Consider the following 27978-nt stretch of genomic DNA (forward strand, 5'->3'; position numbering starts at 1 on the left):
GACCTATTAAGGTGCTATAATTATGCTAGTATGAAATAATAAACTAGGGTCATATCTAAAATCTGAATGCAAGAATAACTAGAAATAAAGTATCTTTAAGATTTCAGAACAAATTGTAGATTGGGCAAGGGAGAGAGAAGTCAAAGATTCAAGCATAAGGATAATAATGCCTCAAAACATTAGAAAATAAAAACAACCTGACCAGAAACAAGAGTTTGATTTTAGACATACGTTAATTTTGAGGTGACGACAAACACTTTCAAATTGAAGCATCAGCCAGCAATGTAAACAATTTCAAAAATAAATCACTGGTCCACGAAGTCCAATTAGAGGGAGTGTTAGAAGCCCACTTGACAAGCAGACTGAAACCATGTTCTTCAAAACAACAACAAAAATCACTGGTCCAGACCTAACCGAAATCATGGAAATGGATAACACTGTAAAAATAGGCAGTACGCACTGAACCTTCTAAAATGTTGAAAGAAAACAGGTGAAAATAAGGACCAGAGAGAAGGTCACTTAGGCCAAAACCATTATCACTTTTCCTCTCTTCTCCACTCCATCATCAAGTCCTATCTACTATCTCTTTTTTATCAAACTCATCCCCTCATTATCAATGTCTGACTTAAGGTCCTTATTCTCTGACTTGGATTCCTGCAAAAGCCTTTCAACTATCCCTGTTCCACTCTCCACACTGCTGCCACTCTCCATACTATGCCAGAGTAATAATTTAAAATACTAATATAATCACACTGTTGGGTTGCTTAAACTCCTTCACTTGGCTCCCCAGTCTTCAGGGATATAAGGCCCTTTAAGACAAGACCTCCATCTATTTCTCTAGGTCTCTTCATTCCAGTCCTGATTCCCAAATACCACAACTCTTTACTGTATTTCTCACAAACCGTTATCACTAGACGACCTATGCTGAAAACACCTGGAGTGCACTCATTAAAAAGCATGATCCTGGGCCCCAAAAGAGACCTACCAAACCATCATCTCATGGGATGGGAAGGAATTACACCAAGTAATAAGTCTCATACCCAGCACCCATTCGTTCACTTGCTTTCCTGACAATGCCTAATTGTTTCAAAAGATTCAACACGGTCTGCTTCTCATTTCTAAAGTCTTCCCTATCAATCCTTCTCTTCCCCACCCCTCATCTGCACTGTCCCAAAGCACCTGATGCTTACCTCTACTATAATGGCATATTTACTTGTCAACTTCCAGCCTCCCCAAAAAGTTGCTTACTTAAGGACAGGGAGACAGTTTAATTAGCCATTTGTACCAAAGCCCAACCCAGGGCACTTAAAAGTTTGCTAATTAAATGAATACAAATATTTAATTTTGTATTCAAAGAATGAAAATATACCTTCATCTGCATCTGTTGAGTCTCTTGGTAACTGACATGCATTTTGTTTTGAAACACATTATGTTCCTTTTCTAATGTCCCAATCCGATCTTTCATCCTTGCTATAACCACATTGCTTCTTTCTTTCTCTGCCATCATTTCCTAGAAGAGTAAATCAGAAAAAAAATATGAAAAACTTGTTATTTAAAAAAATAAGAACAAGACTTTACTAAGAAGAAAACAACATCAGTAAAACAATCATGAATTCATTTTTCTTTAATAAATTTATTTATTTATTTTTGGCTGTGTTAAGTCTTCGTTGCTGCGCGCGGGCTTCCTCTAGTTGCAGCAAGTGGGGGCTGCTCTTCGTTGCAGTGCGTGGGCTTCTCACTGCAGTGGCTTCTCTTGTTGAGGAACACAGGCTCTAGGCACGCAGGCTTCAGTAGTTGTGGCACACAGGCTCAGTAGTTGTGGCTCGTGGGCTCTAAAGTGCAGGCTCAGTAGTTGTGGTGCATAGACTTAGTTCCTCCGCAGCATGTGGGATCTTCCCAGACCAGGGCTTGAACCCTTGTCCCCTGCATTGGCAGGTGGATTCTTAACCACTGTGCCACCAGGGAAGCCCAATCTTGAATTGTGAAATAAGTACTTGCTTAAAAAGCAAGGTCAAAGGTTTTTAAAAAAAAAAATTTGTCTTCTGCATCTTACCTGCTCTTTACACCAATTTCCTTCATAAACACTTAGCTGTTCTGTTTACTCATATTTCAAATGCACTTTCTGGTTTAAGAGTTAAAGACCTGAACATGGAATAAAATCCTACATTCTAACTTGATTATAAGAAAGAACATGTTTTTATTTTTTTGCGGTACTCGGGCCTCTCACTGTTGTGGTCTCTCCCGTTGCGGAGCACAGACTCCGGACGCGCAGGCCCAGCGGCCATGGCTCACGGGCCCAGCCTCTCCGCGGCATGTGGGATCCTCCTGGACCGGGCGGGGCACGAACCCGCATCCCCTGCATCGGCAGGCGGACTCTCAACCACTGCGCCACCAGGGAAGCCCCCAAGAAAGAACATTTTTAAAGCAAAACAAGGTAATTCTTCATTATTTCCAGGTACCAGCTCTTTTAGGGTACAGAATAGGCCCCCAGAAAAAAAAAGAGCCGAGAAATAAAGTCTCCATCCTAAGGTAAGAGATAAGGATAAGATATGTTTATAGTAGAATAGGGAAAGTAAAACTCAGAAAGTTTTATTATCTTCCCAAGTCAAACATTAAAAGGGTAATTTCATTTTGAGTTGCAAGTATTGTGAACTCCTAGGATACATATTAACTATTAAAGTGCAAGAAAGCCAAGCAACTTTAAAGTTATCTGCAGGTATGATCAGTCCATTTTCCCTGCTCTCAGAAACTGTTTGACGAACTTTAAGATTTTCATTTAACTAACGGTTTGCCCGTAAGAGTTCATTTACATTTGCAAATTGTTTTACTGATGTACATAATACATTTAGGAAAAAAGTATACACATCTTAAGTATACAGCTCAATGAGTTACACAAAATAGTTTCTTTTTTTAATTTTTAAAATAATCAGAAAACTATAGCTACAGAAAACTACAGTAAAGTTTCTAATCTTAAGGAAACACTTATTTTAGCAACAACTTTGATTAATCTTAATCAAATGCAGCCAAAAATAAAATAAATTTATTTTTAAAAAATCTAACCAAGTTTTCCACTGACTTTTTTTTATTTACCTCAAATTCACAGAAAAGCTTTTATATTCAAATGAGGCCATTCTCATAACGTCATCAAGTAGCTACATGAACGACAGTGAAATAAACCTCATATAGTCTACTGTATTTAACACCTAAAAGGAGAAACAAGCACTTCGGGAAAAACGAGACCACATTTACTAGAGAATTTCAATTATGTTCTCAGTCTACATGATTTTTTTAAATATAACTGACATAGAATATTATATTAGTTTCAAGTATACAATATAATGATTCAATACTCGCATTTATTGCTAAATCATCACCACACACAGTTACAAACTTTTTTTCTCGTTATGAGAACTTTTAAGATTTACTCTCGTAGCAACTTTCAAATATACAACACAGTATTAATAACTATATTCACCATGGTGTACATTACATCCCCTGGACCTATTTATTTTACAACTGGAAATTTGTACTTTTACACTCGTTTAAAGGCCTTTTTTTAAACCTCTCAAAGTAAATGGGATTTAAAGAACTTCACTGATTAAAAATTATATCACAAAAACCTTCATGAATAAACCACCCATGTAAGAGTTTCACACTTGTCCCATAAATTGGATTTAAACAAGATTACACTGAGTTCTGTGCTTCTATAGAATAATTCTAGGTCAGAACCAACTGAAACATACTCCCAATGTCCACAGGCTTCCATTATTCAGAAATTAGTATACCTATAAGTACTGCTATTTTAAATTCACAATTCAACTGTAGGCTATAATAACATGAAAGAGTGAGACCCCATCACCACCACCTAAATTCTAAAAGAAAATTACTTTCACGTGGTATAAATCTACTGCACAAATAAATCAGGAATTACGGACAATTTCTAAAATCCTTCATTGTATCTGATTTAGAAAGTATAACCCTTAAATACAAGAATGTCTTCACCTGGGTTAACTGCTTACACCGATCCTTCATAGCAGCAGCATCTTCCTTCAGAGCAGTAAGTAACTTGTCTTTTTCTTGAAGCTGATGTACAAGTGCAGTCAACTCTCCTTTATTTGACTACAATTGAGAAATCAATACAAAATTAGTTAATAGTAAACATCGGCTAATGAAAATTATGAAGATGAACTATCTGATATCAAGTGTTCTTAGGCCAATGCAGAGTTCACTATTACATATAAAGTAGAATAACTGCCAAACACTGGTCAGTGAAATATCATTCAGAAAAATCACTGTATCATTACATATTCTGATGCATAACATAGGACACATATCAATAAAGAAACAGATTTTTACAAAGAATTATGACTTCCATTTTTAAACACAAAATCAAGATAGTAATCTCTCCCTTCTCCTCCTAAAAGTTCAAAAGAGGGGTATGAAATGAAATGCAAACTGAACCAAAATAAAACAAACATCTGTAACGTCAAAGCATAATATCAGGAAAGACTTCCAAAAGCAGTGGAGATCAAACAGATGCTCAACAACCTTGTCAAAACATACCCAAGACTACAGAGGTGCCATGGGTACATAGTTCTCTGAAGTTAAGAGGAATATATTGAAAGGTAAAACCAACAATCCCCCATTTGACATCAGGAACAAGCACAAATATAGAAGGTAGGAATTTTCTTGGTAGGAGGTCTTAGCAAGCAGAAGTAGGAAAGAAGAAATCATACAGGTAAACTTTATTCAAAGAGAGCAGCTAATCAGTGAGGAAGCGTTAAGAGAGATCCTCTACAGTGAGATCCTCTGTAGTGAACTCTTATATGAGAAAAAGGAAAGGCTAAAAGAACTCATTTTCACACATAACCGAAGGAGAACAGCTCCCCTTAGCCATTCATTATCAATCCCTAGCCACAGAGATGATCCAAGAGAAACACCCCTCACTGGAAGAGGAGTATTAATGAAAAAGAAATAAAACAAGGTCTATGTAAGATATGAGAAAAAAGGAAGGAAAGCAGTAAGAAAAACCAAATGCCAAGTGGAGAAAAATCACCATAAAAAGATTGTCAAGAACGGACAAAAACTGTGATTAAAAAAAACATATCACTATGACTTTCGAAAGTCTAACATAGCAACGATTTCTAGAAAAACAAGAGCAAAGAACAGAGCTCACAAGAAATAATTCAGAGGAAAGATAAGACCACAGAAGGAGATGAAATATAAGCTGGCAAAGCCCAAAGTAGAAGTAAAAGTAACACCATCACAGAAATACAATCCAATTAGAAGTAGCAAACAGAAAAAGACATGTTGCTGAAAACACAGGAGAAGACATAGAGTTCAGGGTGGAGAGAAGTAAATAAAAATAAGAGGAAATAAACCAAAGCTTTATTTTTTTTAGGACAAAAATATGAAAGATAAAGACAACAGGCAAGGAAGATCCAACTTATGCTTAATTGATACCCATTATTTCAATTCTTTTAAGGGACACTGAATCTCATGACTGAAAAGACATGCTTTGCCCAAGGGAATACCGATAGAAGAGTCAATGCAAAGCCACATTATAGCAAAATTCCCATGACTTCAAAGAAGCTGAATCCCTTGATGTTGTACAGTAGGGTGGACACTGGAAAGTCCAATAAATAATAAAAACTTGGTTGATTACCCAAAGGATGTTTTCATTGTGAGAGTGTATTTTGACAAAAATACATGAAAAGAATGCAAATTCAGGGGACTTCCCTGGTGGCCCAGTGGTTAAGACTCCGGGTTCCCAATGCAGGGGGTATGGGTTTGATCCCTGGTTGGGGAACTAAGATCCCACATGCCACGTGGCAGAGCCTTTAAAAAAAAAAAAAAAAAAGAATGCAAAACTCAGGCTGGTCTCAAGACTTCTATCCAGCGATAGGAATGTAGAGAATGGTAAAGCAAGCATGACAAACTCTCAAGGAAAGAAAGTGCAACCCAGAAAAATTATACCCCACCAAATTATCATTCAAGTACAAAGACAATAAAGCAGCATTTTAACTTGCCAGAATTTGGGAAATACAGGTTCCATGAGCCCTTCTTGAAACAATTCCAGAAAAAAAAAAACAATTTCAGCCAACCAAGAGATGAATATAGAAGCTTATGGCAAAAGAACTGGTATCAAGCTTTGAACCCAGCATTAAGCTACAGAATTAAGACCGAAACAAACATAAAAATTATAGTCACAAAACAAACATTAAATATTTTAAGTATCTGATAAACAAATGCTATAATTAACAAAAGTAGAGAGGGAAGGAAGAGAGAAGGTAGGAAAAAGTTTAAATAGACTTCCTCCTGTTATACAACATGGGGCCAAAATAGTTACTAACTTAGAGTTGGGAAAAAAACACATAATTGAGGCAAGTATATTTAAAGGCCAACAAGAAGAAATCAATAATCAACCAAAACTATCAAAATTTTTTTTGCCTTTTCTATTTTTTTTAATTGGGGTATAGTTGATTTACACTGTTATATTAGTTTCTGCTGTACAGTGAAGTGGATCAACTATATGTATACATATATCCCCTCCCTCTTGGACCTCCCTCCCAGCCCCCACCATGACACACATCTAGGTCACCACAGAGCACTGAGCTGATCTCCCTATGCTATACAGCAGGTTCCCACTAGCTATTTTACACATGGTAGAGTACCTATGTCAATCCTGATCTCCCAATTCATCCCACCCACACCTTCCCCCACTGTGTCCACACGTCCATTTTCTACATGTGCATCTCTATTCCTGCCCAGCAAACTGGTTCATCCGTACCATTTTTCTAGATTCCACATATATATGTGTTAATATACAATTCAAATACATTTTAAATGTTTTCTTACTAGTAATCACACTGAGTTAACATTTTTGAGCAATTATTTTATGCTAGGAACTCTAAGATAATACCTTATTATCATTCCCATTTTTGAGATGGGTAAACTGAGACACTGAGGTTAAGTAACTTATCTAAAGCCACAAAGCTCAAAGTGGCAGAGTCCAGATTTGAATCCAGGAAATCTGACCCTAGAGCCCAGGATCTTAACCTACACTCTAAATATACAACAGAAGTGTCTTATAGCTTAAACACCAAGGCGTGTGTACATACACATAGAACATAACATCTCCTCTCCAACTCTGCAAAAGCCCTCTAGCTTTTACTCTGTTTTCCCCTTCCCATCTAAGCTTATTCAAAGTGGATACTGTCACCTTTCCTATTCATTCATCACTTATTTATAGTCTAGTACTCCAATGAAACTGCTTTCACTAAGGATATCAAATCCATTTTTTCAATCCTTACTCTCCTTGATTGCTCTAAAGCATGTCACTGCTGATTTTTCCCACCACCTCTGAACTCTCTACCCTCCCTAAGCATCTGTGATCCCACTGTCTCCTGCTGTTTCTCCTCTCACTATATTCTGTGGTGGCTTTCCCTGACCTTTAAATGTTGGTGCTTCTCAAGGTTCATTCCTGAACTTTCTTACCCCTCTCCACATCCTCTCTGGACTAACATACATCCACTATATGTACTGGTGATAGTTGATTACTTTCCGAAATTACCCACTTTGCAATATATTTTCAACACCAGAGAATAATATATTCAATTGTGAAATAATTGTATCCATTTAAATGCTCCAAAGGATGCCTAAAACAACTTCCTTAATATTTTCATAATCCTCTACTCTCTCTTCCTTTGCAAAGTGCTCGTGAATACCATTGTCACCACAATCTATCCAGTTACTCCAGAGCAAAAACAAGCATTCATTCTAGACTCTTCTTAGCCACGATATCTAATTGGTCAGCAAGTCCTCTAACTCCTCTATCTCTATCCTACATCTATGCTTATATTCCTGCATTTATCTTCCCCCTTTCTCTGAAGTGGTCTTTATTAGGTGTGGGGATTCATCTACATCCTGGACCTTGAAATCTATTAAAAGGTCTGAGCAAGAATCAATTTCCGTGACAGGAAAAGGGAGAAATTAAACTTACCAAGTCTTTCCCTGATAAGAGTGGATCTACAAGGGCACTGAGTCCCTGAAGATAAGAATAGAACCACACCATAAGAAACACAGAACAAGATTTTAATTGAAAGCCAAAGGTTCCAAGGAAAAGGGAAAAATGTTAGGTTTCAAAATATTTACTCTATTTCAAAACGTTATCTTTAACAGTTCCCAACTTCCTCCTTGGCCTGCCTAATATAGCTATCAAGGGGAGTCTGATTTACCACCCAACCTCTAGAGTTCAAAGCTGTCTCAAGCAATAAAATGACTACTCTTGCACCCATAAACCACCACCACCATCCTTAGTCAGAAGAGAAACACCTGAAGCAATTAATGTTAAAAAGCAGTGATTTCAAACAGGTAGTAACTAAGTTCAGCTGGAGGCTTTTCCCTGCAAGAAGATTTTCCCAATCCTCACAAATAACCAGGAACCCTTTTAAGATATACACTTACCCAATTAAAGTAAATCAAAAGATAAATTCTTCAATCAAGAACTTCAAGAACGTTCCTTGCAAGAGAATAATCTAACTTTGTATCCAAAGTCACACAGTTATCGCACTTACTCTGATGATCCTCGAACACACTGTTTACTCTTAGCCACTGTGGCACCACACGGAGACTGTCCAACAAGCATACTACATTGTAAAATTCCACAGATTTGTAAAACACGTTGTCAATAGATACTTGGAAGTATGGACAGACATATGCCATGATAAATGCTGTATGACAAAAAAAATTCAGATGGTTATGAGAAAGAAGAGAATGATTTAGACTAGGAATTCAGATTAGCCTCATACGAGGAAATGATATTTAAATGGAAACCTGATGGAGGAAATAACCAAGGAAAGAAGTTAGGGGGTAGGGGCTTGGGGGTTTTAGGACAATCCAGACAGAAGAGAATATTTGGTTTTCTTTAATGAGGGGATGAGGAAAATGCCATGAGATCAGGTTATAGAGACAGACAGACATACGCCTTAAAAGGAATCTGGATTTTGCTTTAAGTGCAAAGAGAAAGGCACCAAAGGGTTTTTAAAACAGTGATTTACCTCTTAAAGGCTGCCTTGCAGTTGTGTAGAAAAAATAGACTAGAAGGCTACAAGGGAATGCAGAAACATCAACTAGGAGAATACTGAAGGTAATCAAATGAGAAGTGATGGTTTGGACTAGGATGGTCTTTAATAAATGGGAGAGGATTCAAGATGGTGGAGAAGGGACTTCCTTGGTGGTCCAGTGGCTGGGGCTCTGGGCTCCCAGTGCAGGGGGCCCAGGTTTGATCCCTGGTCAGGGAACTAGACCCCACATGCATGCTGCAACTAAGAGTTCGCAGGCCACGATGAAGATCCCGTGTGCCACAACTAAGACCCAGTGCAACCAAATAAATAAATACATATTTTAAAAAAAAAAGAAAAAAAAAAGATGGAGAAGTAGGAGGATGTGGAGTTCATCTCTCTCCACAGATGCATCAGGAATACATCTATAGATGCAACAATTCTCACAGAACACCGGCTGAAGACTAGCAGAAGACCTTGAACACCAGACAGGACTATAAAGATCCCTGCATAACTGGGTAGGATGGCAAAAAGAAGGGAGAAGGAGGAGGAGAGGAAGCTGGATGGGACCTGCACCCCTGGGAGCAGGGGGGAGGCGGAAGCAGAGGAGAGAGTCCCAAATTCGGGGAAACCTCCTCTCCAACAGAGAAATCGACTGGGACAGAAGAAAGCATTTGAGGCTGTTGGAAGAGGGTGAAGCGGCCAATCGGTGGCAGATGGGACACAGTGAGAAATACACAGACGGTCCGTACCGTGGCCCTACATGCCCTGGACTGGGACATGTGTTCACAGGTGTGCAAGGGAGCTGGGAGCTGGAGCACGGGGACTGGAGAACAGGCCCAGAGCGAGAATTGCTGTTGGCTGTGGGGAGATGGACTGAGGGGACAGGAGGGAGGAAATCCGCAGCAGGGAATACCTACAGAGGAAGATGGGACTGCCATGGAAGGAGGGCACTATTGCTGAGTAACACGCAGGGGTACAAGCCACTCTTGCAGCCTCTCTCTCCCCTCATGCCAGCACCTGCCAATTAGCAATAAAAAAAAGCCCCCACAGGGATGGCCCTAGCGCACCTGCTGCTCGGCGCCAGAAAAAGCCCAGCCAGGGCTGGCCCTGACGCACCATACACTGGGTGCCAGAAAAGGCCCTCACTAGGGCCATACCTCTTGTGCCTGTGGCTGACGGCTCCCCTGCGCATTTGGCACCACCAGGGCTCCCGCGATCCAAGCAGTCATACCACCTCTGCACTCTGTCCTCACTGGAGCAGACCCAAGATCTCCACGGCAGCCTCAGGACCAGACTCTGTGGGTGGACCACACACAGAGGTGGGGATAAAACCAAAGCTGAACCCCAGGGATGGGGCAACTAAGGAAGAAGATCGAAAACTTTCCATCAGCTGTACAAGCTGCAGATTAAATCCCCGTGATCAGCTAGGTAGACCCTGCATCCATGGAATATCTGAGTAGACAATGAGTGTTCCCACAAATGAAAATGGTCTAGCTCTGGCAGCTGTGGACGCTGGGGACAAGCACACGCAAGAACTGGCTCAGATCAGAGTCTGAGTGGTCTTCACAGGGCCCACAACAGGTCCAGAGACCAGCCCGGAGGCAGAGGAGGGTCTCTTGGGGAGGCGGAGGTGGGCTATGGCTCACGGTATGCGCAAAGACACTTTCAGTTGAGACCCCAGGGAAACATAATTATTACTATTAATTTTATTATGTTTTGATTCATTCTAGCTTTTTTGTTGTTGGGTTTCTTTTCTTTCTTTTTTTTGTTTGTTGTTGTTTCAGGGTTTTTTCCTTTAGTCTTTTGAGATCTTCATGTTCTATAACATATTTTTTATTTTTATTTCATTTTTTTATAAACTTCTATTTTTACTTTACTTTTCTGTGTTCTTTTCCTGTATTTTTTTCTTCTTCTTTAATATTTTTTTATATTTCCATTTCTACTTTACTTTTCTGTTATCTGTTATGAAAAAAAAGTGTTTTTTCCCTTTCTATTTTATTTAATTTTTTAATTCATTTTTATCAGTTTGTTCTGTTTCCTTACTTTATTCTTCAGTTGGCACACTGCTTTGGTTTTGTTATTAGGTTTTCTGTTTTTGTTATTTTTGATTCTAATTGTTTGATTTCGTTTTTGAGTTCTTCTGTTTGTCTGGTTGTTCCCTTGTTTTTGTTTCACATGGTTCTGTTTTGTTTCTTTTGTGTGTATGTATGCTTCCTTGTCTCTGTTTTTGTTTGTATGATTTTACTTTTTACCATTTTTCTATGGTTTTATTAGTCTTTTCTTTTTTGTTTTTTTTTTTTAATCCCCTTTATTGAGGGATGAGCAACTTGCGGGGTCTTGGTTCCCGGATTGGAAGTCAGGCCTGAGGCTCTGCGGTAGGAGCACGGAGTCCAGGATACTGGACCACTAAAGAATTCCTGGCCCCAGGGAAGATTGATCACGGAGAGCTCTCAGAGGCCTCTAACTGAATCCAAGACCCAGCTCCACCCAACTGCCAGCAGCTCCCAGCGATGGATGCCTCTCACCAAACAACAAACAAGACAGGAACACAAACCCAACAGCACACAGACTACCTAAAGCCATACTAAGCTGAAAGACACCCAAAAACATACCACCTGACTCAGCTCCACCTACAAGAACGCAGGCACAAGTCCCTCCCATCAGGAAGCGTACACAAGCCACTAGACCAACCTCACCACCAGGGGCAGAGAACAGAAGCAAGAGGAACTATGACCCTGCAGCCTAGGGAAAGGAGGAGACCTCAAATACCATAAACCAGACAAAAGGAGAAGACAGAGAAATATCTTGCAGGCAAAAGAGCAATATAAAAACCCACAAGAACAAATAAATGAAGAGGAAATCGGTAAACCACCTGAAAAAGAATTCAGAATAATAATAGTAAAGATGAGGCAAAATCTCAGAAACAGAACAAAGAAAATACAAGAAATGTTTAACAACGAACTAGAAGAGCTAAAGAGTAAACAAACAGTAATGAACAACACAATAACTGAAATTAAAAATACTCCAGAAGGAATCAATAGCAGAATAACTGAGGCACAAGAATGGATAAGCGAGCTGGAAGATAGAATGGTGGAAATAACTGCCACAGAACAGAAAAAGAAAAAAGAATGAAAGTAATGGAGGACGGTCTCAGAGACCTCTGGGACAACATTAAGCACAACAATGTTCGAATTGTTGGTGTCCCAGAAAAAGAAGAAAAAAAGAAAGGATCTGAGAAAATATTTGAAGAGATTATAGTCAAAAACTTCCCCAACACAGAAAAGGAAATAGTAAATCAAGTCCAGGAAGCACAGAGAGTCCCATACAGGAGAAACCCAAGGAGAAACATGCTGAGACACATATTAATCAAACTAACAAAATTTAAACACAAAGAAAAAATATTAAAAGCAGCAAGGAAAAAGCAACAAATAACATACAAGGGAATCCCCAATAAGGTTAACAGCTGATCTTGCAGCAGAAATTCCACAGGCCAGAAGGGAGTGGCAAGATATATTTAAAGTGATGAAAGGGAAAAACCTACAACCAAGATTACTCAACTCAGCAAGGGTCTCATTCAGATTCAATGGACAAATCAAAAGCTTTAGAGACAAGCAAAAGTTAAGAGAATTCTGCACCACCAAACCAGCTTTACAATAAATGCTAAAGGAACTTCTCTAGGCAGGAAACACAAGAGAAGGAAAAGACCTATGATAACAAACCCAAACAATTAAGGAAATGGTAATAGGAACATACATATCAATAATTACCTTAAATGTAATGGATTAAATGCCCCAACCGAAAGACACAGACTGGGGACTTCCCTGGTGGCACAGTGGTTAAAAGTCCGTCTGCCAAATGCACGGGACAGGGGTTCAATCCCTGGTCCAGGAAGATCCCACATGCCGCAGAGCAACTAACCGCAGGCACCACAACTACTGAGCCTGCACTCTAGAGCCCACACTCCACAACAAGAGCAGCCACTGCAATGAGAAGCCCACACATTGCAATGAAGAGTAGCCCCCACTCAACGCAACTAGAGAAAGCCACGCACAGCAATGAAGACCCAACACAGTCATAAATAAATAAATAAGCAAACAAGCCAACAAGCAAGGAAGCAAACAAGCAATCATTAAAATAAAGAAAAAGACACTGACTGGCTGAATGTATACAAAAACAAGACCCATATTATACACTGTCTACAAGAGACCCCTTCAGACCTAGGGACAATACACACTGAAAGTGAGGGAATGGAAGAAGACATTCCATGGAAATGGAAATCAAAAGAAAACTGGAGAGGCAATACTCACATCAGACAATCAGACTTCCGACTTTAAAATAAAGACTATTATAAGAGACAAGGAAGGACACTATATAATGATCAAGGAATCAATCCAAGAAGAAAATATAACAATTAGAAATATCTACACATCCAACACAGGAGCACCTCAGTACATAAAGCAAATGCTAACAGCCATAAAAGGAGAAATCAACAGTAACACAATAATAGTAGGGGACTTTAACACCCCACTTACACCAATGGACAGATCATCCAAACAGAAAATAAAGAAGGAAACACAAGCTTTAAATGACACATTAGACCAGATGGACTTAATAATTTGACATTTATAGGACATTCTATCCAAAAACAACAAAATACACTTTCTTCTCAAGTGCACAAGAAACATTTTCCAGGATAAATCACATTTTGGGTCACAAATCAAGCCTCAGTAAATTTAAGAAAACTGAAATAGTATCAAGCATCTTTTCTGACCACAACACTATGAGACTAGATATCAATTACAGGGAAAAAAACTGTAAAAAAAAAAATACGAACACATGGAGGCTAAACTATACACTACTAAACAACCAACAGATCACTGAAGAAATCAAAGAGGAAATCAAAAAATACCTATAGACAAATGACAGTGAAAATATGAAGACCCAAAACCTATGGGATGCAGCAAAAGCAGTTCTAAGAGGGAAGTTTATAGCAATATAAGCCTACCTCAAGAAACAAGAAACATCTCAAACAACCTAACCTTACACCTAAAGCAATGAGAGAAAGAAGAACAAAAAAACCCCAAAGTTATCAGAAGGAAAGAAATCATAAAGATCAGATCAGAAATAAATGAAAAAGAAATGAAGGAAACAATAGAAAAGATCAATAAAACTAAAAGCTGGCTCTTTGAGAAAATAAACAAAATTGATAAACCATGAGCCATACTCATCAGGAAAAAAAGGGAGAAGATGCAAATCAATAGAATTAGAAATGAAAAAGGAGAAGTAACAACTGACACTGCAGAAATAAAAAAGATCATGAGAGATTACTGCAAGCAACTCTATGCCAATAAAATGGACAACCTGGAAGAAATGGACAAATTCTTAGAAAAGTACAACCTTCCAAGACTGAACGAGGAAGAAACAGAAAATATGAGCAGACCAGTCACAAGTAATGAAATTGAACCTGTGATTAAAAATCTTCCAACAAACAAAAGCCCAGGGCCAGACGGCTTCACGGGTGAATTCCATCAAACATGTAGAGAAGAAAGCTAACACCTATCCTTCTCAAACTCTTCCGAAATACAGCAGAGGGAGGAACACTCCCGAATTCATTCTACAAGGCCACCATCACCCTGATACCAAAACCAGACAAAGATGTCACAAAAAAAGAAAATTACAGGCCAATATCTCTGATGATCATAGATGCAAAAACCCTCAACAAAATACTAGCAAACAGAATCCAACAGCACATTAAAAGGATCATACACCATGATCAAGTGCGGTTTATTCCAGGAATGCAAGGATTCTTCAATATATGCAAATCAATCAATGTGATACACCATATTAACAAAGTGAAGGATAAAAACCATATGATAATCTCAATAGATGCAGAATAAGCTTATGACAAAATTCAACACCCACTTACGATAAAAACTCTCCATAAAGTGGGCATAGAGAGAACCTACCTCAACATAATAAAAGCCATATATGACTAACCCACAACCAACATCATTCTCAATGGTGAAAAACTGAGAGCATTTCCTCTAAGATCAGGAACAAGGCAAGTGTGCCCACTCTCACCACTATTATTCAACATAGTTTTGGAAGTTTTAGCCACAGCAATCAGAGAAGTAAAAGAAATGAAAGGAATCCAAACAGGAAAAGAAGAAGTAAAGCTGTCACTGTTTGCAGATGATATGATACTATATATAGATAATCCTAAAGATGCCACCAGAAAACTACTAGAGCTAATCAATGAATCTGGTAAAGTAGCAGGATACAAAATTGATGCACAGAAATCTCTTGCATTCCTATACACTAACAACAAAAAATCAGGAAGAGAAATTAAGGGAACACTCCCATTTACCACTGCAACAAAAACAATAAATACCTAGGAATAAACCTACCTAAGGAGGCAAAAGACATGTATGCAGAAAACTATAAGAAACTGACGGGGGTGGGGAGAGAGAGAAAAAAAGACACTGATGAGAGAAATCAAAGACAATACAAACAGATGGAAACATAGACCATGTTCTTGGTTTGGAAGAATCAACATTGTGAAAACGACTATACTGCCCAAAGTAATCTACAGACTCAGTGCAATCCTTATCAAATTACCAATGGCATCTTTCACAGAACTAGAATAAAAAATTTTACAATTCATGTGGAAACACAAAAGACCCCAAATAGCCAAAGTAATCTTGAGAAGGAAAAACAGAGCTGGAGGAATCAGGCTCCCTGACCTCAGACTATACTACAAAGCTACAGTAATCAAAACAGTATGGTATTGGCACAAAAGCAGAAATATAGATTAATGGAACAGGATAGAAAGCCCAGAGATAAACCCACACACATATGATCACCTTATCTTTAACAAAGGGGGCAAGAATATACAATGGAGAAAATCCAGCCTCTTCAATAAGTGGTGCTGGGAAAACTGGATAGCTACATATAAAAGAATGAAATCCAAACACTTCCTAACACCATACACAAAAATAAACTCAAAATGGATTAAAGACCTAAATGTAAGGCTAGACACTATAAAAGTCTTAGAGGAAAACACAGAACATTCTATGACATAAACCACAGCAAGATCCTTTCTGACCCACCCCTAGAGGAATGGAAATAAAAATAAACAAACGGGACCTAATGAAACTTAAAAGCTTTTACACAGCAAAGGAAACCATAAACAAGATGAAAAGACCACCCTCAGAATAGGAGAAAAGATTTGCAAACAAAGCAACTGACAAAGGATTAATCTCCAAAATATACAAGCAGCTCATGCAGCTCAATATCAAAAAACAAACACCCCAATCCAAAAATGGACGGAAGACCTAAATAGACATTTCTCCAAAGAAGACATACAGATTGCCAACAAATACATGAAAAGATGCTCAACATCACTAATCATTACAGAAATGCAAATCAAAACTACAATGAGGTATCACCTCACACTGGTCAGAATGGCCATCATCAAAAAATCTACAGACAGTAAATGCTGGAGAGGGTGTGGAGAAAAGGGAACCCTCTTGCACTGTTGCTGGGAATGTAAACTGATACAGCCACTATGGAGAACAGTATGGAGGTTCCTTAAAAAACTAAAAATAGAACTACCATACGACCCAGCAATCCCACTACTGGGCATATACCCTGAGAAAACCATAATTCAAAAAGAGTCATGTATCACAATGTTCACTGCAGCACTATTTGCAATAGCCAGGACATGGAAGCAACCTAAGTGTCCATCAACAGATGAATGGATAAAGATGTGGCACATACATACAATGGAATATTACTCAGCCATAAAAAGAAATGAAACTTAGTTATTTGTAGAGATGGATGGACCTAGAGTCTGTCATACAGAGTGACATAAGTTAGAAAGAGAAAAACAAATACTGTATGCTAACACATATATATGGAATCTAAAAAAAAAAAAAAGGTTCTGATGAACCTAGAGGTAGAACAGGAATAAAGATGTAGACGTAGAGAATGGACTTGAGGACACGCGGAGGGGGAAGGGTAAGCCGGGAGGAAGTGAGAGAGTAGCATGGACATATGTACACTACCAAATGTAAAATAGATAGCTAGTGGGAAGCAGCTGCATAGCACAGAAGATCAACTTGGTGCTTTGTGACCACCTAGAGGGGTGGGATAGGGAGGGTGGGAGGGAGGTTCAAGAGGGAGGGGATATGGGGATATATATATACATATAGCTGTTTCACTTTGTTGTACAGCAGAAACACATCATAAAGCAATTACTCCAATAAAGATGGGGGAAAAAAAAGAATGAATGGAAGCCACTAAAGGTTTTAAGGCAGAAAAGGTGTTAGGAGTGTGTGTGTATGTGTGTTTAAAATAAGAATGGTCACGTCCACAATCTAATATTGAACACTGGATACCATGTCATCTTATCTCACACAAAGTAACACTTAAAAACGTGTCACATTTACCAATATGAGACAGTTAGTAGATCTGATAATATAGTGAGTGTAATATAATGAGAAATTAAATATTAGCTTCATGGCTTTGTTTTTTTCAAATTTTAGTCAGTCATAGCAATGATTCTATCATTCAAAGCATTTACTTTAGAACAGTAGTATTCTATACATACACATACACACACACACACACACACACACACACACACACACCTAAAAGATGCCCAGGTGCTTTGAATGGTGCTATCTTCAGTCACAAAAACATTCCATATGTTATCCAGAAATCACCCGACCTTGCCTTCAGCACTTACATTCACAGGAAAGCAAGGTACAACTTAGCCAAGTGCCAAATGACTTTAAAGTTATATAAATCTTCTTACTTATTATAAGCAATTCGTTTTTGTCAAAACCTCAGATGACTCGGACACCTGACTGAACTAAATAAGTATACTGATTAGTATGGATATACGAAATAACTTCTGAAGGCATTCCAGAACTTTTAAATGTCACTAAGTGCTTTCGGGGTATGAAGGACGGGAGTAGGTTATAACTTATTGCTCTAGCAGAAGTCTTGCTTGGTGAACTTCTAATCACTGCCCTCAAATAGGCTCATAATCTAAAATATGCTTACCTTCTTTAAAGCATCCTGTATCACACCAGACTTTTCCTTTAGCAGGTCTACAACACAAAGGGCCTCATCTTCAGAAAACATCATAGTCTTCAAGGACAGAAGAAAATCTTTAAATTTTACTTCAGCGTTCTCTTTAAAAAAAAAAAAAAGTTAACATTTAAAAGATGTAAGTAACAACTTCAGCAAAGGTAAAGCACCAAGAATGCTTGACCCAGAAAGTCAGTAACCAAGAGAAAACAGATTTACATTTCAGGTCAAACAACAATTAATGCTCTAGTCCACAGAGAAAAAGTGTTTATCATTTTTAATATAATATGGAATAATTACATTAAATAAAAATTTGCTCAACCTGCAGAATATTTTTTATGTTTTCTTAATTGGAAATATAGTTGATTTACAATGTTGTGTTAATTTCTGCTGTACAGCAAAGTGATTCAGTTATACATATATATGTACATTATTTCTTAGATTCTTTTCCATTATGGTTTATCATGGGATACTGAATATAGTTCCCAGGGCTATACAGTAGGATCTTGTTGTTTATCCATTCTATGTACATAGTGGTTTGTATCCAAACTGCAGAATATTAAAGTGCCAGTATACCCTTACTTAAAAAAAAAAAAAAATGCAAATGTCTAATATATGGTAGTATCTATACTAAATATGTTCACAAATACTCTCATTTAACTGTAATACTTAGGACTTATGAGCCAAATTTTACAGATGAGAAAATAAGCTCGAAGACAATTACAAAAAGGAAGTCTGATTTTACAAACATCAAGTATATACAGCAATCCTAACATTTTAAAAATCCATGTGCCAAACATCTCCTGACTCACCCACTTCGATTCCCCTAGGGCTCTTATATTAGGCAACAGCGGCCTCTCATTAAAAGCAACTGCCACCCATTAGACCCGAAGGGGCCCAGAGCTTTTAATACTTCAGCTACATTGTAAGTTTAAAAAGGCAGTTGTGTGCATGTATGAGAACAAGGGGTATATGGAAACTCTGTACTTTCCACTCAATTTTGCTGTGAACCTAAAAGTGCTGTTAAAAAAAAAAAAACAAACTATTAAAAAAATAATATGGAGTTCCCTGGTGGTCCAGTGGCTAGGACTCAGCACTTTCACTGCCGTGGGCCCCGGTTCAACCCCTGGTTGGGGAACTAAGATCCCACAAGCCATGTGACTCGGCCAAAATAATAACAATAATAATAGTAATAATAATAATAAGGCCGTTGTGAATTAGCATAGAAAACTCTGAGAGACAATAATAGAAGGGAACAGATTACCAGATAGCAAAACAGCTATGAAACCTTAGGCAAGTCAAAGTCTAATATCCAGCTCTACAAAACTTAGAAGGTGGATTAGAAAACTACCAATAAATCTTTTACTACAAAGATTCTATTAGTCTTTTGCAATTCATTGCTTCTATGAGAAAACACACTCACTCCATCAGAACTCAAAAATGTGTTTTTTTCAATACAAAAGATTGTCACATTCTGTATATTACCTTTATCAGCTTCAATCTTCAGTTTTTTAGCCCCTGTTTTCTGAATTCCTTCTACTTGGTCAGGTTTAATCAGATCAATAACCTCTCTCTTATCCACCACAGGATTTGAATCAGCATTATCCATCAAAGGAATATAAGTTGTTGCATGAATAAGGGGTTCATCTACCAAGACTGTAATTTAAGTTCAACAAAATCATAATTACTCAGCATTTTTTATAACAGAGTAATTAAATAACATGTAAGCACAATTAAGTTTAATGATAAATGCAGTTATTTTCAAATCTCTAATACCAGCTCAATTTGGCTTTAAATTCCTATTTTATCATTTAACAACTCAAAACACTCTTCTAATTAAGAAATACCAGTTCAATATTATTTTATAGCATATCATTTGTATCACATATCTCCTCTAATAGTATCTGAAAATTTCTTCTTATACATCCCTATACATTTAGTTAGTTCTCATGTTTCTCCTGATTTAACTAAGAATCCATTCACATTTAATTAGTGCTCAAGGAAAACTATTAGTTTTTAATGTATGTTGGTACTTTACTGACCTCTTATTCCAATTGGTTAATTCCTAACTGAGTTTTTTTCCTTGCTAGATACAAAATTAGTCACTGCTCCTTGCAGATATCTTCTCATTTCTAATAGTTATGCCTCTAACTTATATGGTACATCTTACTACACTAGTTAAAACTTCCAGAACCACATTAAAAGTGGAGGAAGGAAGGCTTCTTTGTTCCTAATTTTAATGGAAAAAGTTTGAATACTGAAGTCTGATATCTGTTGGTTAGAGTCACAAACTTCCACACCCATATGGAAGTCTCTCTATATCCCTACCTTTAAAAAAAAAAAAAAACTCTGGGGCACATACAGTTCTTTCATTTAAAATGTATAATAAATATTTAATATTAACAAATATTTTGTGATAATATTTTTCTATACCTGATTGCTTGATATATCATAATTTTAATGCAAATAACAGAATTTCATCTTTTCCCTTTCCAATTTTACTATTTTCTAGCACTAGTTGATATCACAGCCCAATATTATAAAAATCACTGTTTTATCTATGTAAATTTCATAGCTAAGTCTTCTGTGGACAATTCGGAACAGATAAAAATTGCTCCATCACTTTTAACTGGATGCTTCTCATACACACATGCAAATTATGTTTAATAAATAGTTAGGAATGTAGGGTAATGATAAATTTAACTAATGTTCTCAAGCATAATCTTTATGTGATATTAAAAAGTACAAATATTTCAGGAATACTTTTCTTCTATAGAGTTTGTATGCTATTAACATTATTTTCAAAACTCAGTTAAGAATGAGAATATTTATAAATGCTTCTGTCCTTTTATAAATTTCATATAAAGGTCTTCACCACAAACTTATACCCTAACCATCTGTCAAAGCACCATGGGCTTGTATTAGTTTTAAAGCTGTTATGGTACATATTAAGCTGGAAGTTAAAGAGCATGTGAGGTCTCTAGGTTCCTTGTCCTAGTGGACTTCTCTAGAATTAGTATTTATAAAATACGTATCTACACATTTCACCATTTTCAGTCTTTTGCTTCTTTGATGAAACCTTCTTCTTTCCTGATCCACCTTCTTGTTTAGTCTCTTGATGCAGGGGTAATGGTTCTTGCTTTTTTGACGGTGCCATAAGAGGTTCCACCTTTTTATCCTGATCATCTTTATTAAAAATAAATGAAAAATCATCATAGCAAACAATGAACACACCAGAAAAGATTCAATTATTAATGAATACTTCCTAAAATGCTTTACCACCAAAATTTTAAACTCTGATATACAATTCTCTCACTTATTCTAGCTTTCTTACTCTGCCACATATGCTCTTTAACTTCATCAGGACTTCTAGTACTTGCTCCTTCTTTTATATCCCATTTCTCAGCCACTCCTAGCCCTACTCAGCTTATAGGCATGGTCAAATCCCTTATCATCTTAAAAAATAAAACCCTTCCCACCACTGTAATCCCTAGCCCCCCACACCCATTTCCTTTTTATACTGACCAAAGAACAGTCTGTACTTCCTTTCCTACCAATCATTTCTCAACTAATTGCAACCTGATTTTTCTCTCTTCCATTATATCCATGAAAGATTTTACTCAGGTCCCTAGTGTCCCAAATGCCACATTCTACCAATAATATCTTTTAATCCTTATTTGAATTCTATTTAGCATTTCATACTATTGGTCTCTACCTCTTTAAATTACTCTCTTCTCCGTTATGCTAAGTGAAATAAGCCAGTCACAAAAGGACAAATATTGTATGATTTCACTTTTATGAAGTACCTAGAGTAGTCAAATTCATAGACACGGAAAGTAGGATGGTGCTCGCCAAGAACTAGAGAGAGGGAAGAATGGGGAATTAGTGCTTAACGGGTACAGAATTTTAGTTGGGAAAGACGAAAAGTTCTTGAGATGGCTGGTGGTGATGACTGTGCAAGAATGTGAATGTACTTAATGCCACAGAACTTATACTTTTTTTTTTTTTTTTTTTTGCGGGATGTGGGCCTCTCACTGTTGTGGCCTCTCCCATTGCGGAGCACAGGCTCCGGACACACAGGCTCAGCAGCCATGGCTCACGGGCTCAGCCACTCTGCAGCACGTGGGATCTTCCCGGACCAGGGCACGAACCCGCATCCCCTGCATTGGCAGGAGGACTCTCAACCACTGCGCCACCAGGGAAGCCCAGAACTTATACTTTAAAATGGTAAATTTTATGTTACATATATTTTACCACAATAAAATAAATAAAATTCAGCTCCCATGATAATTCTTTTCTTACACTTGGAATATTCCTTTGCAGTCTCCTTTGTAAGCTGTTCCTACTGAATACCTTATACGCTGGTATTCTTCAGGATTGTGTCCTCATTTTAAATACTTTCCTTGAATGATCTTCTCTACACCCACGACATCAACTACTACCATCGTGCTTAATAAGGCTTCTGAATCTGTAGTCTAGCCTTATGCCTCTATACTTAAATTTCCTACTGCATCCTCCCTATGTAAATAGCCCCTATAGGCACCAGAAACACAAACTGAAAGCATTCTCCTCTGGGCACACATCCACTCTCTCCCCATTATTCCCTCTTAAAGCTATCAACATTTACCAATCAGAGCTTGAGTAATCTTTTCTACAAAGGGCTGAACAGTAAATACTCTGGTTTTGTGGGCCATTTAGACTCTGTCACAACTATTCACCTGCTGTTGCAGTGTGAAAGCCAGCCACAGACATACGTTAACACATGAGTGTGGCTGCATTCAAAAAAACTTGATTTATGGACACAGAGGTTTGAATTTCGTATAATTTCCATATTTAACACAATATTACTCCTGTAGTTTTTTTAATCCATTTGAAATATAAAAACCATTCTTGGCTCATGGGCCATAAAAAACGAGAAGCAGGCCAGATTTGGCTCACAGGTTGCAGTTTGCCTACGCTGACCTAACTTAAAACTTGGAAATTATCTTTGACCCTGCTTTCTCCTCTATCTGCCATATCCTATGCATAACGTTAGTCATGTCATTTTTGCTTTGCAGATGTCTCTAACCTCCTTACTATTTCTTCTGTCACTACCACAGTTCAGTCCTTCAACTTAACTCTGGAAAATAATACCCTCTTAACAAGTGTGCCTATATTAAACACTGCCCTATGAAACTTGTCTTCCCTAGTTCTGCCAAAAATACCTTTCTAAAATGCAAATCAGGCCATGTAAACTAAGCCTGCTTGAAAATCTTCAACAATGGCCAAATCACAACATCCCAGCTCCTTAGCATTGTATACAAAAATCATCATGATCTACCCACTCCATTAGCTTTTCAGCTTTGTTTCGTACCACTCCCCACCTCCCATTTCATGGTTCAACAATACACTGTACTCTTGCACCTTTAATGCCTTTATGCATGATCTTCTGTCAGTGGGGAATGAGATCCCACTATTTGCTCGACGAGGTGATTCATTCCGGAAGACCCAGCTCAGGCACTGCCTCCTCTGTAAAGCTTTTGACCCATGGTCCCCATAAGTACTAGGTGTTTTGGCTCCATAGTATTTCTATACTTTGTATTTTTCTTATATAAGTCACATTTCATTATTGACTTACATGGCCTTCTGTCCCCTTTACTCTTATTTCTCTAGTACCATGCTTGATCAGAGCTGGCAAGCAAATATTTAAAATCCAGTATAACTAACTTAATACTACATAAGTTAAGATACGAAAACAACTTAATAGTGAACACAAGTCCTTTCATACAGAGCAAACTGTTTGCAATTTCAACCATCAGCACACCATTTCTCACATCCTTTCTGTTGTACCTATTAAGCTCTCTCCTTAGAACACCCTATCCACCAAGAAAAACTAGCTAGTACTTATTCAACCTTTAAGATTAACTTTAGGCATTACATGCTTTAAATGGCCCACCTTAGAACTCCAACACTGGTTTAGACATACCTAGCTCATTATACTAAACTTTTTATATTATAATAACCTATTTCTGTTTGTATCTACAACTAGCATGAGGCTACCTTGAAAATGCACACTTCATCTCTGCAGACCTAGTACCTAATCTAATGCCTAGCACAAAACACATGTATGATAAATGTTTGCAAAATTAATCAAAGGTGAAAATGATATCTGATTTTTCTTTTCATCTTTAATTCCTATCACACTGATTAGAAAGTACTGGTTGAAATAAATGTAAACATTTCTAACTACTGATATTTACAGGTCCTCAGTGGTTTTATATATTTCTATAATATATTTTATATATTTATATTTTATATATATAAACAGATTTTATATATTTCCACTAAAGGCCTTTTCCACATTTGTAATGTGAAATTTAGTTTTGAACACTGTTTTATGCTCAGTACTAATTCTTTCTATCAGCAATTAATGAAAGCAAACACACAGTGAAAAGGATAATGTTCTCAATTTCAGATTCAGTATTTAACATTTGTGTGCACACTTAACAAAGTACCTGAACTTCAAACTCTAAAGTTATTAAAACAAATATAACCACGCAATAAAGTTGAATAGAATACAATACCGCTTCCATTTTTAGACTTCTTCTGCCCTGGTTTCTTCTTTGAGGCAGCTGCTTCCAAGGGGGGGGTGGGCTGTTTAGTAACTGGGACAGGTTCCACTTTTTTGCATGGAATCTTTGATACATCACTTTCTTTGGTGACCTGTTCTTCTAGTACAGGCTTGTGTTTCTTTTCCTTCTTCTTTCTTTCCCTAACACTACTTGAAGTTTCAACCACATTCACTGGAACAGGTACAACTTGCTCATCTTCCACAGCCAAGGCATCAGATAATTTAAAGTCCCGGGGTACACTCTCAGAATCAGATTCATGGAGGTTCCCATTTTGGAGTTCTTTCTTTTTATTCTTTTTCTTTTCTGCCTTCTTTTTATCTGTTTTGGTAGGAATAAGCTTTTGTTCTCTTTTCTGTTTTGCAAGAACTTCATCATATAATGTTTCTTTCATGAAAAGCCAGAAGAAGAGGAAAATTACTGTAATAACTACTGAAGGAATAAGAACAATAAAATATGTTGACTCATAAAACTCCATGGTGCTTTTGTTAATGTGATCCTATAAAACCTAAATGTGAAAGAAGGAAAAAACAAAAACCTGAGTCAGTCTTATTAAACACAAAAAACCTCTGTTCTTTCAAGTGGTATTTCGTATTTAACCTGATCTACAAATCTGAACAGGTTAGTTTTTTAAATCACATACTGGATTACTTTGCCAAATACAATTTGAATATACTTTTAAAAAAATTTTGTGGTAACTAGGAGTGTAACACAGCCTTCTTTTTTTTTTTTTTTTTTTTTTTTGCGGTACGCAGGCCTCTCTCACTGTTGTGGCCTCTCCTGTTGCGGAGCACAGGCTCCGGACGCGCAGGCTCAGCGGCCATGGCTCATGGGCCCAGCCGCTCCGTGGCATGTGGGATCTTCCCGGACCGGGGCACGAACCCATGTCCCCTGCATCGGCAGGCGGGACGCTCAACCACGGCGCCACCAGGGAAGCCCCCAGCCTTCCATTTTTAAATCATGTGAAAAGGTTCTAATGGAAGGAAAAAAAAAACTTAGCCATTCATTACTTTTTCCCCAAAAATACCCACTTTTGACACTATTAGTATTTAGTTTTCCTCTTACTGTACAATGTTCATGAATACTACTATACATGGAAATAAAGAGGCATTAACTATTACCAACACACTAGATATCCATTAAAAGTACCACAATCTTAACTGCAAAGAAGACAAAGGTGGTTCATTCCTCCACTTAAAGATTTAAGTCCATTCACAAACTGTGAGCACCTTTATTCCAGTTAACTAACCGCCTCATGACATGGTGGGCTACAACAAAGATATGGAAATATAATACAGTAAAAAATCAAAATGTTAGGATATGTCATTTGGCACTAAAATAAATTACAAATAAGATGCTTTTCTCAATTTGTTTCAAGGTACCTCTTACTGTAAAAAAAGTTATACTGCAAAAACAAGGGCAATCACCATCCTCTCTTAATAATGTTTAATTAAGAAGCAACATTTTTAATGGTATTAACACAACCCTGGACTTACTAAGAGAAGGTTTTAACAAGATGAAGGGGAAAAGGAATCATGTGCTAACAAAATACTAAAAGGAACTTTATACAGAATTGTTCTTCCCTGATAATTCATGAACTATCCAAGATTTTTAATTTATTAAACATATTTTACTGTGCCTGTTAGTGGTCAACCAGAAATGCTTTTTAGAAGTTTGTTTGTTTGTTTTGTGGTACGCGGGCCTCTCACTGTTGCGGCCTCTCCCATTGCGGAGCACAGGCTCCGGACGCGCAGGCTCAGCGGCCATGGCTCACGGGCCCAGCTGCTCCGCGGCATGTGGGATCCTCCCAGACCGGGGCACAAACCCGTGTCCCCTGCATCGGCAGGCGGACTCTCAACCACTGCGCCACCAGGAAAGCCCTAAAAGATGTTTTATTTTTGATTTTTGTTTGTTTTAACATGACCACCTACAGGCCACAAAGCCTGTTCAACTTGGCTGGGGAACTGGGGGAGAAAAAGGACAAAACAATGACTTAGAACTCTATGGATTTTTGCTTTGAGGAAAGAAAAGAGGCTAAGGCACTTAGCAGCAACCACAGATGCTGAAAAAAGGTCAAGTCAAAGTCAGAAGGGCTTTGATGAACAGCAAACTGCAGCCACATGCAACTTAAGTCTTAGGGAGAGCAAAATCTATGATGAAGCAGAGCAAGAAGCAAACGTTCAGGGAGAAAAGAGGCCATGAGACCACAAGAACTCTGAAACACATATTCCTCAAATGTTCTGATGATTTTTCTAGGTCCCTTTTCCAGGTCCCACATGAGCCTGGAAGAATCATTATTTCCATTTCTGGATTTTTCAGCAGATTCCCTTCACACAATTCAATTCCCAGTCATGTGAGCTCTCTTTCTGCAACTAGGAGGAGCCCAACCAAAACACCAAGGCAAATTTAAAGTCAAGAAAGTGTTTGCATTGCTTTAATCCAATATTCCTGATTCTTTATCCCAGGAAATTTACAAAGAAAAGCATATATAAAGATGTTCACAGCAATATAATACAAAAAACGGAGATAGAATATACAACATCAGAATGGGTTAAATTAGCAAATATCAACTCAATAAAACACTGCTGTTGAAACTGTAAATACTGAGACTTTCTTAAATTCAATTAAATACTGAATAGTCAAAATCACAGTTTTACTTGTATGATCAAAACATCTCATGTATAACAGGTTATTAAGATGAATATGTAAATTAAAGAGTTGTGCCATAATCATGGGTGCAGTCTCGCTTGCCTTAATATTTTAAATTTTGTTAGTTTAAGAGAAACTCATAAAAGTTTTAATTCCTTGTTTTTTTTTTTTGCTGTACACGGGCCTCTCACTGTTGTGGCCTCTCCCGTTGCGGAGCACAGGCTCCGGACAGGTAGGCTCAGCAGCCATGGCTCACGGGCCCAGCCGCTCCGTGGCATGTGGGATCTTCCCAGACCGGGGCACGAACCTGTGTCCCCTGCATCGGCAGGAGGGCTCTCTACTACTGCGCCATCAGGGAAGCCCCAAATATTTTTAACATACAGTTCATTGTTCAACTTTTTAAATTTCTTCTACATTAAAACAGAAATTTAAGTAACCATGCTGAATGCACAATATTATACTTTTAAAAGTTTAAATAAACACAAATTTTAAAAGAACCGTTACTTACATATTACAAGGAAAAATGCAAGCAGTTTGATAGGTATACTATTGAATTTCAA

General features: G+C 37.7%; 1 protein-coding gene across 2 annotated transcripts in view; it reads right to left on the minus strand.

Annotated features, from left to right (window-relative positions):
- The window catches only part of KTN1 (kinectin 1), a 119318-nt gene that overhangs the window by 53744 nt on the left and 37596 nt on the right, over positions 1-27978 (minus strand). The window contains exons 2-7 of one of the 2 annotated variants that reach the window (XM_065871108.1): positions 24725-25277; positions 21210-21347; positions 19647-19817; positions 18135-18265; positions 4003-4119; positions 1370-1510 (exon numbers count right to left, since the gene is read on the minus strand). In XM_065871108.1, the coding sequence (XP_065727180.1) occupies positions 1370-1510; positions 4003-4119; positions 18135-18265; positions 19647-19817; positions 21210-21347; positions 24725-25247 (1221 nt within the window). In that variant the 5' untranslated portion in view covers positions 25248-25277. Of the gene's footprint in view, positions 1-1369; positions 1511-4002; positions 4120-18134; positions 18266-19646; positions 19818-21209; positions 21348-24724; positions 25279-27978 lie in introns of those variants that run through there. The other variant, XM_065871109.1, reaches the window with a different exon arrangement.

This window comes from Phocoena phocoena, chromosome 2 (assembly GCF_963924675.1).
Source record: "Phocoena phocoena chromosome 2, mPhoPho1.1, whole genome shotgun sequence".
In the NCBI taxonomy this organism is placed as follows: Eukaryota; Metazoa; Chordata; class Mammalia; order Artiodactyla; family Phocoenidae; genus Phocoena; species Phocoena phocoena.